We start from the raw sequence: 16,678 nt of genomic DNA on the forward strand, positions 1-16,678 counted from the left end.
GCTGCACCCACTATTCTGCTGGTGCAGTCACCGTGTACATACATTACAGATCCTGAGTTACCTCCTGTATTATACCCCAGAGCTGCACTCACTATTCTGCTGGTGCAGTCACTGTGTACATACATTACTGATCCTGAGTTACATCCTGTATTATACCCCAGAGCTGCACTCACTATTCTGCTGGTGCAGTCACTGTGTACATACATTACATTACTGATCCTGAGTTACATCCTGTATTATACTCCAGAGCTGCACTCACTATTCTGCTGGTGCAGTCACTGTGTACATACATTACATTACTGATCCTGAGTTACCTCCTGTATTATACCCCAGAGCTGCGCTCACTATTCTGCTGGTGCAGTCACTGTGTACATACATTACATTACGGATCCTGAGTTACATCTTGTATTATACTCCAGAGCTGCACTCACTATTCTGCTGGTGCAGTCACTGTGTACATACATTACATTACGGATCCTGAGTTACATCTTGTATTATACTCCAGAGCTGCACTCACTATTCTGCTGTATACAGACTGCAGAGCTACCCCATTACCGATAAAGTGCATAGATGTAAACCAGCTCACCTGTAATGGCTCAATGTGCAGGAGTTTTGTCCTGACCAGGTGAGAGGCAACAGAGAAGAAAATTGTGGATGTTTCCAGCTCCAGTTCAAATGGCTGTTTTATTGAAAAATTAAGATTAAAATATCCTTTACATGGAACAGAAGGCCATGGGGTCAAGGGTATAATGGACATAATGCAACAGGTTTCAGAATCTCTCCGGCGTCCCTTGACAAATAACGTCAGAGTGCATCTGAAAAGCATTGCATTATGTTCATCATGACCTTCCCTCCCATGGAAAGCATATTCTAATCTTAGTTTTTCAGTAAAAGAACCATTTTAACAGGAGCTGGGAACATCCCCTCTTTTCTTCTCAGCTACCCCAATACTGATTGTCAGAGATAAAAATTAAAATCGTTACAGACATCTTGAGAGAAGGGAGAAAAGTGCTTGCAATTTAGCAAGGTACATTCAACTGACCCCCTATGCAGCCTACATCCTTTGGAAACAGGTAACTAAGGAAAATCCTAATAGCTAGAAGATGTTAGGTCAATCAGTTTGAATACGTAGGAATCTGGAGAAGGGCAGATTTATGATCGGTAGAAATAAGATCTAACTAGAAAATGTAAAATCTCTTTGTCTACACAGACATTATGAAGTGAGGTTTTTATGAACTGCGTTGATATAATAGATAGGCAAGTCCTATTTTCAGAAACGTGATGAAATGGGAAATGGAAAACACGGTTTCACATCGCTGTGCGATGGCCGGCATAACGCCAAATGGAGATCTGCCAGATAGACGACAATATTTATGGCATGTCTCCCATCTATGAACAGATAAATTTGTGATAGGAAACATGACGGTGATGTCTTTCACCATGGATCTTCAAGGGCAAAGATGTCAAAAAAGCGGAGAATCTCAATGTTTTAAGACTAAGATGCATCCTATAGCTTTCTGTACGCTACCTGTAACGGGTGTCCAATTGTCCTGTATAAATGATTGGTGGTGGCAGCTAGTAGTCTTTTTGGTTATTACGGAGTTGAGAGTGACCGTACCGGTGTATATGGATATAAATATATATCCCATGCGTTGGCATCAAAGGTGTATATACCATACGCTTACTGTGATTTCCTCAATAACCGATCCAGCAGTGGAAGCATCCACAGCGGCGGCCATCACTCGTCAGACTATTACGTAATTGTCCTGAGGATTGGAGGCGGTGGAGTGCGTTCCTCTAACCAAGTGATAACACTGATGTGGCTTTGTTGATCATCCTGGCTGTGTATTCTTGACACTGACGCTCCATTACTTACCCCTCCGCTCCGGGCAGCACCGTGCACAGAATATTCTCTGTATCAGCACTGAGGAGCAGGGGAAGTGCAGATACGAGGAGAGGTGACAGTATTTGGGCGCAGGACATACACTACTGTTCCAAAGTTTAAGGTCACTTAGAAATGTCCTTATTTTTGACAGAAAAGCACAGTTTTTTTTCCAATGAAGCTAATATTAAATGATTCAGAAATACACTCTATACATTGTTAATGTGGTAAATGACTTTTCTAGCTGCAAACGTCTGGATTGTAATGCAATATCTTCATAGGTTATAGAGGTCCATTTCCACCAACCATCACTCCAGTGTTCTTATGGTACTTTGTGTTTGCTAACTGTGTACGAAGGCTAGTGGATGGTTAGAATACCCTTGAAAACCCTTGGGCAAGTATGTTAGCACAGCTGAAAACAGTTTGGCTGATTAGAGAACCTATAAACCTGACCTTCCTTTGAGCTAGTTGAGAATCTGGAGCATTACATTTGTTGGTTTCATTAAAGTCTCAAAATGGCCGGAAAAAAAGAACTTTCATGTGAAACTCGACAGTCTATTCTTGTTCTTAGAAATGAAGTCTATTCCATGCGAGAAATTGCCAAGAAACTGAAGATTTCCTACAACGGTGTGTACTACTCCCTTCAGAGGAGAGCACAAACAGGCTCTAACCAGAGTAGAAAGAGAAGTGGGAGGCCGCGCTGCACAACTGAGCAACAAGACAAGTACATTAGAGTCTGTAGTCTGAGAAATCGACACCTCACAGGTCCTCAACTGGCAACTTCATTAAATAGTACACACAAAACGCCAGTGTCAACGACTACAGTGAAGAGGCGACTCTGGGATGCTGGCCTTCAGGGCAGAGTGGCAAAGAAAAAGCCATATCTGAGACTGACTAATAAAGGGAAAAGATTAATATGGGCAAAAGAACACAGACATTGGACAGAGGAAGATTGGAAAAAAGTGTTATGGACAGATGAAACCAAGTTTGAGATGTTTGAATCACACAGAATAACATTTGTGAGACGCAGAACAACTGAAAAGATGTTGGAAGAGCACCTGACGCCATCTGTCAAGCATGGTGGAGGTAATGTGATGGTTTGGGGTTTCTTTGCTGCTGGTAAAGTGGGAGATTTGTACAAGGTAAAAGGAATATTGAATAAGGAAGGCTATCACTCCATTTTGCAGCACCATGCCATACCCTGTGGACCGCGCTAGATTGGAGCCAATTTCATCCTACAACAGGACAATGACACAAAGCCACCTCCAAATTATACAAGAACTATTTAGGGAAGAAGCAGCAGCTGGTATCTACCTGTAATGGAGTGGCCAGCGCAGTCACCAGATCTCAGCCCCATTGAGCTGTTGTGGGAGCAGCTGGACCGTATGGTGCAAAAAAAGTGCCCATCAAGCCAAACCAACTTGTGGAGGGGCTTCTGGAAGCATGGGGGGAAATGTCTCCAGATTACCTCAGCAAATTAACTGCTAGAATGCCAAAGAGGTCTGCAATGCTGGAATTGCTGCAAAGGAGCAAAGATTGAAGGAGAAAATTATTATTTCAAATAAAAATCATTTTTCGAACCTCGTCAATGTCTGGACTAGATTTTACATTCATTTGGCAACTCATTGGATTAATAAAAGTATGAGTTACCATGGAAACACAACATTGTCTGGGTGACCCGAAACTTTGGAACCATAGTGTATTTGCTGCTTTTTAGGGAATCTTTCAGATTTATTTTTTTCCAGGGTCGACACAATAATTTGGAATAGTTGGGAAATCTGTGAAGCCGATTGTCCATTCTGGTTACATTTCCTCAACATCCGCCGCCTGCAGCCTGTGAATGAGGAGCTCCATTACTTCTAGAAGAGCAGATCATCTCCCCATGGGATGATCACAGCTTCACAAAACTCAGGATGCCCCCTGTGGGTGTGAGATGAGACATTGGGAGGCAAGAACCGATATTAATAACCACACGCTGTGTACAACACTGTGGAATATGTTGGCGCCACTGTGTATGATGAATAGGGTTGCTGGCAGTCCCATGTAAAGCCAATACCTCATGGTGAGGGGCTGTGTGAAAACAAACTCTGCTACATCTGATAGTGGAGATTTCACAGAAGGACTTTACCTGAAAACCATTTGTAGCTCCGTCTGCTCCAGCTCCTTCAGGTGAAGGTCGTCCTCCAGCCGCTCCACAATCACCTGATACGACTCGCTCACTTTTTTCTTCCACTCATCTATAATAAGCCGGACATTATAATGGTTAATAAGCCCCTCGTTATCTCTGGATGCAGTTGTGAGGTGAAGGTAATGTGCCCGGGTCACCTCGAAAAATGGGGGATTGGGAACCTGATTTTCAGGAGTTCCCCTTTTCCTGTCCATTAGTTTGAATATATTTTCCGTGCAATATGGAGTCCGGACTTCTTTATATTACAGCGTCTACGGTGGTTCATGTGCCACCATGTGCTGCCCCCCGACAGCGTTTATTGGCAGGACCATCCTGGGGATCAGTCATGGCGCTGGATCCTATACAGGAGCAGCCAAAAGATTTCAGATTGACTCAACTATTTACACTTTAATGAAAAATCCATGAAGTTTCTGTAACGCCTCAATATTCCCAGCGCTGCACCTTATTCTCCAGACTCCTGCCCCTCATTCTCCGCGCTCCCGCCCCTCACTCTCCGCCCTCCCGCCCCTCACTCTCCGCGCTCCCGCCCCTCACTCTCCGCGCTCCCGCCCCTCACTCTCCGCGCTCCCGCCCCTTACTCTCCGCGCTCCCGCCCCTTACTCTCCGCGCTCCCGCCCCTTACTCTCCGCGCTCCCGCCCCTTACTCTCCGCGCTCCCGCCCCTTACTCTCCGCGCTCCCGCCCCTCACTCTCCGCGCTCCCGCCCCTCACTCTCCGCGCTCCCGCCCCTCACTCTCTGTGCTCCCGCCCCTCACTCTCTGTGCTCCCGCCCCTCACTCTCTGTGCTCCCGCCCCTCACTCTCCATGCTCCCGCCCCTTACTCTCTCCCGCCCCTTACTCTCTCCCGCCCCTTACTCTCTCCCGCCCCTTACTCTCTCCCGCCCCTTACTCTCTCCCGCCCCTTACTCTCCGCCCTCCCGCCCCTTACTCTCCGCCCTCCCGCCCCTTACTCTCCGCCCTCCCGCCCCTCACTCTCCGCCCTCCCGCCCCTCACTCTCCGCGCTCCCGCCCCTCACTCTCCGCGCTCCCGCCCCTTACTCTCCATGCTCCCGCCCCTTACTCTCCATGCTCCTGCCCCTTACTCTCTGCGCTCCTGCTCCAAGTTTTACTCTGCGCCACTTAGTTATCACTTTTGCTGTGTGACCTGGTCTTCATCAAAATATCTGTCCCCCGACCTCTGCTGTGGGTCCCTGAACTTCCTGCAAAGTTATTTTCACCTTAAAAATAAGGGTCGGCGCCAGGAATATTGAGGTTTCACAGAAATTTCATGTATTTGACAATAAAAGTGTAAAAACTTCTGAGACGCTTGAAGCTGTAAACTTTGTAAAGAAAATAAAACTTGGGTCAGTCTCAAAACTTTTGGCCACGACTGCAGACATCTCATTTCTGTAGAGCGGTGAGCCCAGTGTAGGACTGCTTCACCAATATTAGTGGGGTTTTTGCACAGATCAGATTTTTTTCCGAAATATGACTCAGGCGACGTCCCAATTATTCCTCCCCTGGCATCTGTGACAGCGGGGTACATGAGTTATCAGTGCCCAATAGTGGCCATCCGCAATAATCCACGGTGGGGTCACACGGTGTCCATACACTGTAATAGTAAGCGTCCCTGCCACCCACTAGGGACATATAGGATCCTATACATTACCTGTGCAGGTCTGGCTCGGCCTAGATTTATAATTCCCCATAACTTTATAGGACGTTTCCTCTGTAGCAGCCGCGGATCCCAGGAATACGAGTCGCAGATATCACAACTGCTGAACACAAAGCAATGACGGCCCCCAGCTAAAAATATCCCTCCTGCCCATGGAATGCCAGACAACAATGCCAGGAGAGGAGCTAATCAGTCCGCAGATGTAGCAGAGCCGGCCGTGTGCACAGCAATGACTGGCAGGCAGAGGATGGCACTTATGATCTGTCTGCAACTTTCTCATCTGCTTAGGGTGCGGGGCATCAGGGGCATCAAGGATTTTGCAGATGTTTTCTGGAGTCAGAAAGTTGCAAATTTTGGAGCAAGCTATTTTTTGGTGCAAAAAAAAAAGTAACTTTTTGCTATATTATTTTGTTTTGGGCACTTTTCAACAGTGGATATGTTTATTTATATGAGGTTTTAGATTGGTTTATGAATTGTTACTTAAAAAAAAAGTTGCAAAGTCACTGTAAGAAACCAAAACCCAACATTGGGAACTGACAACGATCTAAGAACAGATGCAGGCGTTTCTGGGTTGAGGCAGGAAGGTGCAGATACAATGGCTTAACCAAAAAAAATCAAAATCGGAACTGTTGGTTTATAGTTTTGATTTAATACCCAAGTATTATAGCAGTATTATTATAACACCAGCACACCCAAGTGTCAGTATTCCTGGGAAGATCCCAAATTTAGCATCTCAAATAAATGCACCCATCATGTGCCATGTAAAATAATGGTGTTTTCTTAGAAGGCATAAGGGCCTTGTCACCACTTACACAAAATTTCCACAGTTCCTATGTGATTATCATAAACATTATTAAAAGGGTATTTAGTATTAGACAAAAACATTATATATTAAAAAAAAAAAAAAAAAGAAAACTGCGCCGCCCATGTCCAATGGTTGTGTGTGGTATTGCAGGTCACCCTCATTCACTTCAATGCAGTTTGGCTGCAGTAACAGTCACAAGCCATGGACGGGTGTAGAGCAGATTCGGAAAGAGGTGGCCTTGCTTTTGTAATCCTGGACTACCCCTTTAAAGAGTCAGAACTAAGTTATTATTCTGGGAAATAAAGGAGAAACACATAGAAACATCTTAAGATAATATTTATCTGCAGCCCTATGTAAATCACGAATGACACATTAAGGACTCGCTAGACATTTAACCAGATGACATTTCCGCTACATCTGTATGTAAAATCTGCAGCTACTCAGAAAATCAGTCAAAAGCCCGATATTCGCTCGTTCAATATAGGATTTTATTTAGGGTGATAAATATCCGTCCGGTGACACTTTAGAGGCAGAATATCCAGACTTTTCATCAGCCGCCACAATTAATCTATACATCATTCGGCGTAATAACTGACCTACTTTACATGCGTTTAATGACAAAAACTGAAATACGGCCGAGCGAGGCGTCAGATTTTCAATCAGGAGCTGGAGCTGTTTATATGTGCGAGCGAACGATAAATCACACAGCTGGAGATGCGTTATTGTATCATTACTGTATTAATAATAGTTATTTGCCGGCTGGATTCAGGTACAATGAATGCCTGGTGTCTGCAATAACAAATGCATTTATTCCAGGCAGAGCATATTTTAATGTCTGTCCAACATTATATTTACATATGTTTAGAAGATGGAAAGAGATAATGTTCTGCTCGATAAATAAAATGCGACAGACAGGGACATAAAGAAAATCGAGCACCAAGAAAATCAAGCACAGCTACACGAAATTACTATAATACTGCCCCCTATGCACAAGAATATAACTACTATAATACTGCCCCTATGTACAAGAATATAACTACTATAATACTGCCCCCTATGTACAAGAATACAACTACTATAGTACTGCCCCTATGTACAAGAATATAACTACTATAATACTGCCCCCTATGCACAAGAATATAACTACTATAATACTGCCCCTATGTACAAGAATATAACTACTATAATACTGCTCCTATGTACAAGAATATAACTACTATAATACTGCCCCTATGTACAAGAATATAACTACTATAATACTGCCCCTATGTACAAGAATATAACTACTATAATACTGCTCCTATGTACAAGAATATAACTACTATAACACTGCCCCTATGTACAAGAATACAACTACTATAGTACTGCTCCTATGTACAAGAATATAACTTCTATAATACTGCCCCTATGTACAAGAATATAACTTCTATAATACTGCCCCTATGTACAAGAATATAACTACTATAATACCGCCCCTATGTACAAGAATATAACTACTATAATACTGCCCCTATGTACAAGAATAGAACTACTATAATACTGCCCCCTATGTACAAGAATATAACTACTATAATACTGCCCCCTATGTACAAGAATATAACTACTATAATACTGCCCCTATGTACAAGAATACAACTACTATAGTACTGCTCCCTATGTACAAGAATATAACTACTAAAATACTGCTCCTATGTACAAGAATATAACTACTATAATACTGCCCCCTATGTACAAGAATATAACTACTATAATACTGCCCCTATGTACAGGAATATAACTACTATAATACTGCCCCTATGTACAGGAATATAACTACTATAATACTGCCCCTATGTACAAGAATATAACTACTATAATACTGCTCCTATGTACAAGAATATAACTACTATAATACTGCTCCTATGTACAAGAATATAACTACTATAATACTGCCCCCTATGTACAAGAATATAACTACTATAATACTGCCCCTATGTACAGGAATATAACTACTATAATACTGCCCCTATGTACAGGAATATAACTACTATAATACTGCCCCTATGTACAAGAATATAACTACTATAATACTGCTCCTATGTACAGGAATATAACTACTATAATACTGCCCCTATGTACAAGAATATAACTACTATAATACTGCCCCTATGTACAAGAATATAACTACTATAATACTGCCCCTAAGTACAAGAGTATAACTACTATAATACTGCCAATATGTACAAGAGTATAACTACTATAATACTGCCCCGTTGCATTATTATGTAGCTATAGTATTTCCTATGATGTACGTGAGTATAGCACATTCTGTCATTTCTCTTTCGGATACAGATATAATGGTGTAATAAGTAATTTACACTCGCCGGCTCTTTGTTTAGGTATAATTTCCATGAAATGATGAATTTATTTCTCTGGCGATTAGCCAAGTGAGAGATCTAAGCTTTGCCCACAGGGGAATTGTGTTGTATGAAGTGATAATGTTCATAAGTCAGACATTATACTTTATCTAATGTCCGCAGCCGGGATGGAGAAGCCGTATTAGAATCTAATGAAGGAAATTGATCGTTACTTTTTATGAGATTTAATAATTAGCCAATTTTACGACCGTTTCCGCTCCACATTTCTGTTAGTTTTATGTTTATATTAACACAAAAGCTTTAAAACTGAAATGTTCCTGGATGAAGCATTATGGTGAAGTGTTTCAGCGCCGGGTGGAATTAATTTTGCCATTTTGAATGGGCATAATGGACCCCAAAGATCCCGTACTGTAAAAACAAGCCTGGATTTTTATTACTTGTGATCGTGCCTCCTGGCGAGGGGGTAGCACCCACGGGAAGGGATCAAATGAAGTTCACGAATCCGGACTTTCTCATCTGTCAGCAGCGGATTTGAGGTCTCCAGTGTAAACCACCCGGGTATATAAAACCATCAGTGTGTGCTCCATGTAGGAACGTTATGTCACATAAGAGACTGCAAGACAAGCTCTACGATAATGGCGCCGCCTCGAAATGTGAAAATTACAGCGATTTAAGAGTTGGTAAAAACAATGTAAACTTTCTTTTTTCAGTAAAACATGGCTTTATTTTTCTCCAGAAGCAGCGTCACACTTGGCCAGAAGTTGTCTGGAGGACCCAACACATCCAATCAGCACAAACCATTGGTACCAATGGCTGCATGTAATACTTTATATCACCTGTGGGGGAGCTGCAGAAAAATTGAACCTTTGTAACAGATCCTCTCCCAGATCGCAGCTGATCAATAACAGAAGGGGACCAACTGAAGCAGAGGACCCTGTTATCTCCTACTCACAGGACAAAAGATGTATGGTCACTGGTGATGTGACCCATAGGTGTCTGACCACTTGTACCCTAACTTAACCCCAAAACAGGCGTACCAAAGTCCCCTTTGTAAGCGCAGCGGTGTGAGCAGGGCTTCTTTCTCTTCCTTTATCAGTCCCACAGAAGTGAATGGACCAGCATTCACATACTCTGATGATTAATGGGGGTCTGAGTAATCATAGACGTATTTACAGGGAAAACACCTTTTAGACCCTCTACCAGTGACTAGGCATTAGTGATGAGCGAGCATGCTCGTGTGCTAATCAAGTGTCATCGGCGTGCTCGTGTGCTAACCGAGTGTCATCGGCGTGCTCGTGTGCTAACCGAGTGTCTTCGGTGAGCTCGTGTGCTAACCGAGTGTCATCGGCGTGCTCGAAAACTATGTTCATTTCCTAACAGACAGGCAATCCCTGCATGTGTTACAGCTGTCAAACAGACGCGGGACTTGAACATAGTTTTAGAGCACACCGAAGACACTTTGTTAGCACACGAGCACGTCGCAGACACTCTGTTAGCACGCAATCACGCCGCAGACACTCTGTTAGCACACGAGCAGACACTCGGTTAGCACACGAGAACACCGCAGACACTCAGCACGCCGCAAACACTTGGTTAGGGTACAAGCACACTGAAGACACTGCTAGCACATGAGCAAACCTAAGACACTTGGTTAGCACGCGAGTGCAGCCCCCCAGGTATCCGGTTGTTGCAGTGATGTTGCCTTCCTTTCGGGGAGGGTGATTCTTTCTATCAGGTAAGGCACTCACATTCAACACATCTGAATCTAGGCCAGGAAGGGGAGCTCAGGACCCAGATTCAGGGGAGCTTCCTTAGACTTTATGTATCCTGGTCTGGAGGAGGAGTCAGCCAGTTGTAGAGGAGTGAGTAGAGGAGGATGTCTGGAAAAGACGGAGGGGTTGCACAGCCGCGTAGGAGCTGCGACCCCTGGAAAGAGTGAGAATTTGAAGGAGTCGAATAGTGGAGGATCTTAGAGCGAAGAAGCACAGAGGAGGGAGAGGCTCAGGAGGGGAACAGCGGAAGGACACCCTAGGAGCCAGAGCGCAGAAACTGGTTACCGGGAGCCCGAGGTCGTGTTGTTCTCCCGAACCGGAGGGCATAGGACTGTACGTCAATTGCCCGCATCAAGTCTGAGGTGAAGTAGTATATGAACATAAGGATGAATGACCTCGGGGAGATCAAAACATCCAACACCGCGGAGACACCATCACGTGTTTCTCAATGCAGTGATCCAGAACACTGCCCCCATCCCTTATGGGAAATATGCAAATGCATGTAGAAAAGCCGCGGAGACACCATCACGTGTTTCTCAACGCAAGCAATGAATAGCCAGGCCTTTCTCCGGGAAGGAACAACCATGGGAAGGGCAGCATCCAATAAAGGAAAACCACCTATGCCAAAACATGGTATCCATCCACAGACAGCTTGAATGGAAGAAAAGATCATGTCCATAAAGATGGGAGCAAAACCCAAAAATAATAAGATATTCACAAAAAGGTAAAGCTTTTATTCAATATAGCACAGCAAAAAACACTGACACATGAACAACACAATTTAAAATCAATTAAAATGCAAAATGCAACACACAAAAAACAAAGCAGTCATCTCCTAATATGGGGAAGATGACAGACCACATCCCTGCCCTCTCCAACAGATGGTAATAAATATAAAGTGCAATAGACTGGACTGAGGTGTAACAGCCCAGGCCCCTAATGATTGAGAATGCAGACAGTCAAATAAATGTTGCCAATAAATAAGATAAATAGATATCTATGTATATATTGGGCCTTAAGCATATAACTAAAAGCACAACACTGAGAGCGAAACCCGCCTGTTAGAAATTATATAACAAGACCAACCTGTATCACAGTACCACCTTACTTACAGAATGGGTCAAGGAGGAAGGTATTTTCCTTGCAACAGGATAGACAAAGATACACAAAATGGTGATCCGAGCCTAGGTGGAAGTATGCATATGCCCTGTGGATCCCAAACTGGACATGGTAAGTAGGTTGTGCAGGCACCAATAGAGGACAAAGCAATCAATTGTAAATCATGGGAGAAGGAAAGGGGATGTGGGGTGCAAACCCACGCGTATCGCCGCAACGGTGGCGGCTTCCTCAGGGAAAAAATAGCATGCTGTAGTAGTGGCTGTGCAGATCTTATATACAAATTAGTAATGGAATAAATGGTGTTCACCTGTGTAAAGCAATCGCAGAGGAACACGAGGAGTCAGCTGGCGGCCGCCATATTGTTGTATGCAGTGTATAACCGATAAAGTTTTCTTTGTTGTGCCAGTAGCCGGGCCTGCGCATGCGCGGTGCAGGCACCGGCCACCGCACAGACAAAGTGTATTTACGGACCAAGGAGGCAGAGAAATAAATAAATAAAGCGCTAAGACGCCAAATAGAAGTCAAAGTGTGTGTGTATATAGGTGATGAACATCCATATGTAAACGGGCAAGGTAAAGTTGGAACGCCGACAAATGCGCATGCATTGCAGTTTACGGAAAGGCACTTCACTTCAGTCCACATGAATGGGGAATCTGAGCATGCGTAGTGGGAGCAATACAAAGTAGAGATGAAAAAGATGCCCCATTAGCGCAACTGTCCAGTAAGAAGTGTGGATAGTGGTGGTGAGGAACCAAAATAAACTTACTGGGCACACATAACATGGTGCCAAATTAGTAAGTATATTTATTAATCAGCAAAATACAAAGTGCACAAATGGTGCTATATAGAAGCTGATGTGATCAAACACCCGCACGAATACACTAGTAATATATTACAGTATAGAGCACTTATATGCCCATTATCTCTGATTACTGACGGAATCCAAGCATACACACTGGCTATCCCTTGGCTGAATATGTTCTGACCTAGTCATAATGGAATTTAAAAATAAAAATATACACAAAAAATGAAAATAATAAATGATGGATAATAGATCGATAACTCAAAAGAGTGTCACCGCACCTACACAAAAAAGGGGGGGGGGGTATTTGCCCCTCATCAGTGTGGACATGAACATAAGGGGGCAGTGTTCTGGATCACTGCGTTGAGAAACACATGATGGTGTCTCCGCGGTGTTGGATGTTTTGATCTCCCCGAGGTCATTCACCCTTATGTTTATAGCCTTTTCACCAGGCACTGCTCCTAATAGCCAGTTTCCTACTCCACACTGATGAGGGGCAAATACCCCGAAACAGCTGTCTGTGGATGGATACCATGTTTTGGCATAGGTGGTTTTCCTTTATTGGATGCTGCCCTTCCCGTGGTCGTTCCTTCCCGGTGAAAGACCTGGCTATTCATTGCTTGCGTTGAGAAACACATGATGGTGTCTCCGTGACTTTTCTACATGAGGTGAAGTAGTAAACTGAGAGCCCGGGTCATGATAGAGACCCTATAAACAGGATCGCACTGCCTATCGTACAGACAACTGTCTTAGCACAGGAGAGAGAGGACTTTGCAACCAAGCTTAAAAGAAGTAGGGACTTCGCCAACTAAAGTTGCGCAGGTAGGAAAGGCTTACGGACCTCACCTGGAAGTGGGATCTCCTATTGCCTCCAAGCCGGCCGGACCACAGCTACCCTGGACCTGGTACCCTGGACTGAGGACTGCTATCATCAGTAAACCAGGTAAAGACTGCAAACCTGTGTCCTCATTCTTTGCCATACCATCCATCACACCATTGGTGCCCTACACTTGGGAAGCCCTGGGGACCCAGCTTCACCTGTGGGAAGCATCACCATCTTGCTGCATACCATCACCCCAGAGGACCCCTTTAAGCAGCGTCGGTCCCCACTGACCAAACACCACAGGTGGCATCACAAACATAGACATTACAAATCCCCTTAAAGACCTTCCCCTTTAGTTGGGCGCCCAGGGCCACAGCCACTGTGACATCCCCTTTCAGACCGGACCTGGTACCGAGTACCCCGCGGCTCTGGTGGGTGACTCATGAGCACGCCACAGACACTCACGTTAGCACACGAGCACGCCGCAGTCAGTTAGCACGCCGCAGACACTGTGTTAGTACGCTGAAGACACTTGGTCAACACGCGAGCACGTCTCATTCACTCAGCACACGAGCACGCCACAGACACTTGGTTAGCACACAAGCACGCCACAGACACTTGTTTAGCACACAAGCACGCCACAGACACTTGGTTAGCACGCTGAAGACACCCGGTTAACACACGATCACGTCTCACTCGGTTAGCACACGAGCACGCCGCAGACAGTCCGTTAGCACACGAGCACGCCGCAGACAGTCCGTTAGCACACGAGCACGCCGCAGACAGTCCGTTAGCACACGAGCACGCCGCAGACAGTCCGTTAGCACACGAGCACGCCGCAGACAGTCCGTTAGCACACGAGCACGCCGCAGACAGTCCGTTAGCACACGAGCACGCCGCAGACAGTCCGTTAGCACACGAGCACGCCGCAGACAGTCCGTTAGCACACGAGCACGCCGCAGACAGTCCGTTAGCACACGAGCACGCCGCAGACAGTCCGTTAGCACACGAGCACGCCGCAGACAGTCCGTTAGCACACGAGCACGCCGCAGACAGTCCGTTAGCACACGAGCACGCCGCAGACAGTCCGTTAGCACACGAGCACGCCGCAGACAGTCCGTTAGCACACGAGCACGCCGCAGACAGTCCGTTAGCACACGAGCACGCCGCAGACAGTCCGTTAGCACACGAGCACGCCGCAGACAGTCCGTTAGCACACGAGCACGCCGCAGACAGTCCGTTAGCACACGAGCACGCCGCAGACAGTCCGTTAGCACACGAGCACGCCGCAGACAGTCCGTTAGCACACGAGCACGCCGCAGACAGTCCGTTAGCACACGAGCACGCCGCAGACAGTCCGTTAGCACACGAGCACGCCGCAGACAGTCCGTTAGCACACGAGCACGCCGCAGACAGTCCGTTAGCACACGAGCACGCCGCAGACAGTCCGTTAGCACACGAGCACGCCGCAGACAGTCCGTTAGCACACGAGCACGCCGCAGACAGTCCGTTAGCACACGAGCACGCCGCAGACAGTCCGTTAGCACACGAGCACGCCGCAGACAGTCCGTTAGCACACGAGCACGCCGCAGACAGTCCGTTAGCACACGAGCACGCCGCAGACAGTCCGTTAGCACACGAGCACGCCGCAGACAGTCCGTTAGCACACGAGCACGCCGCAGACAGTCCGTTAGCACACGAGCACGCCGCAGACAGTCCGTTAGCACACGAGCACGCCGCAGACAGTCCGTTAGCACACGAGCACGCCGCAGACAGTCCGTTAGCACACGAGCACGCCGCAGACAGTCCGTTAGCACACGAGCACACCGCAGACACTCAGATAACACATGAGCACACTGAAGACTCGGTTAACATGCGAGCACGCCGCAGACACTCGGTTAGCACGCTTGCTCATCACGAATAGGCATTCAGTGACTTAAGGAGGAATATATTTGATAAACCATGTTCCAGCCGCTCATTACAATTTGTTACACTTGTTCAATTTTTATCAGGAATTTCAAATCTAATCATCATGTAAGATATAAAAAATAAAAATTCCACTATGAAAAATGAAATTCTTAAAAATCTGGAATTTTGGGGGCTGAACATAAATTGAAGGAAATCTGCTCTTATTTATTTTTCCAGTAAGAGTCACCATCATATCTGAGGTTTAATTTTCTGGATGATTTTATTCCTATTAAATATCGGACGCGAGAATCAATCGAGGCAGTATAGCTGTGAGGACTGGAACATCGTCGCCCTTTCCTTACTCTCCTGCCATTAACTTGATTAAAAATAAAATTAATTACCTGCCGTCCGGCCATTAGAATTATCAGTGCTGTACTTGCACAGACCACTAATCTGCACAAACACCTTTCTAATGAAAGCCCGGGTGCCATCCTGCTGGTAATCCATCACCCGATATTAGACTGACATGACAGCGCAGACAATTCTACACCAATTACTACTTTTTTTTTTTCTCTGCAAAATCCATTACAGAAGTTCAGGCCGACACAAAGGCTCGGAGACGGCAGATTAATTCCTACACTACTTTCTTAAGATCTCGGCTCTCCAGCAAATGTACGATACCAGTCCGCACGTGTATAGACCAATATCTAGGTGTTCACCAAAAACGTGCAGGACCCCACCCCGGGAACATCAGATTGCAAGCTCCGCGGCCGCGATTTCCATTTGATTAACCCCTTTCCACCATGCACAATTTTTATTTTTGCACTTTAGTTTTATTTTATTAGTTTTATTTTAGTTTGTAATGTTTTGATCGATTTATGGACGTGTCAATATCAAATGTGTTCATTTATTTATCGCTTTATTTTTTAAAGGGGGGAAATGGGGAGTTGTGAACTTTTATGTTTTTATAAACTTTTTTGTTTTGTCTACTTAGGCAACTTGACCTGCGATCATCTGATCACTTGTTGTACACAGTACCAATGTCCTACTGTGGCTCGGCTTCTCCGGAGTACCAATATGGCCGCCTATTGGCTCCGTACGATCACCTCCAGCCTCCTTACACCAGCAAGATCTGCGCAAGGAGAACTCCTGCCCCTTAAAGGGGTTTTTCAAGATTAACTTTGGTATTTTTACACTAGTCAAGACTATGTGGTTCAAAAACAAAGCAATCTGTCCATCTGCTGCCACCCCCGGTCTTTGTCGACAGGCTGCAGTGGTCACGTCACAACTACAGCATAGATATGACCACTGCAACCAGTCCCTGGGAATGCTTTGTTTGACTGCAGTGGTCACGTGCTATAGTCATGAC

General features: G+C 45.3%; 1 protein-coding gene across 3 annotated transcripts in view; it reads right to left on the minus strand.

Annotated features, from left to right (window-relative positions):
* The window catches only part of LOC143788012 (serine/threonine-protein kinase TNNI3K), a 179,497-nt gene that overhangs the window by 146,131 nt on the left and 16,688 nt on the right, over positions 1-16,678 (minus strand). For 2 of the 3 annotated variants that reach the window (XM_077277330.1, XM_077277329.1), the window contains exons 1-2: positions 5,718-5,788; positions 4,011-4,119 (exon numbers count right to left, since the gene is read on the minus strand). In XM_077277330.1, coding sequence (XP_077133445.1) covers positions 4,011-4,119; positions 5,718-5,757 — 149 coding nt within the window. In that variant the 5' untranslated portion in view covers positions 5,758-5,788. Of the gene's footprint in view, positions 1-4,010; positions 4,120-5,717; positions 5,789-16,678 lie in introns of those variants that run through there. The other variant, XM_077277332.1, reaches the window with a different exon arrangement.

The sequence above is a fragment of the Ranitomeya variabilis genome, chromosome 8 (assembly GCF_051348905.1).
Source record: "Ranitomeya variabilis isolate aRanVar5 chromosome 8, aRanVar5.hap1, whole genome shotgun sequence".
NCBI lineage: Eukaryota > Metazoa > Chordata > Amphibia > Anura > Dendrobatidae > Ranitomeya > Ranitomeya variabilis.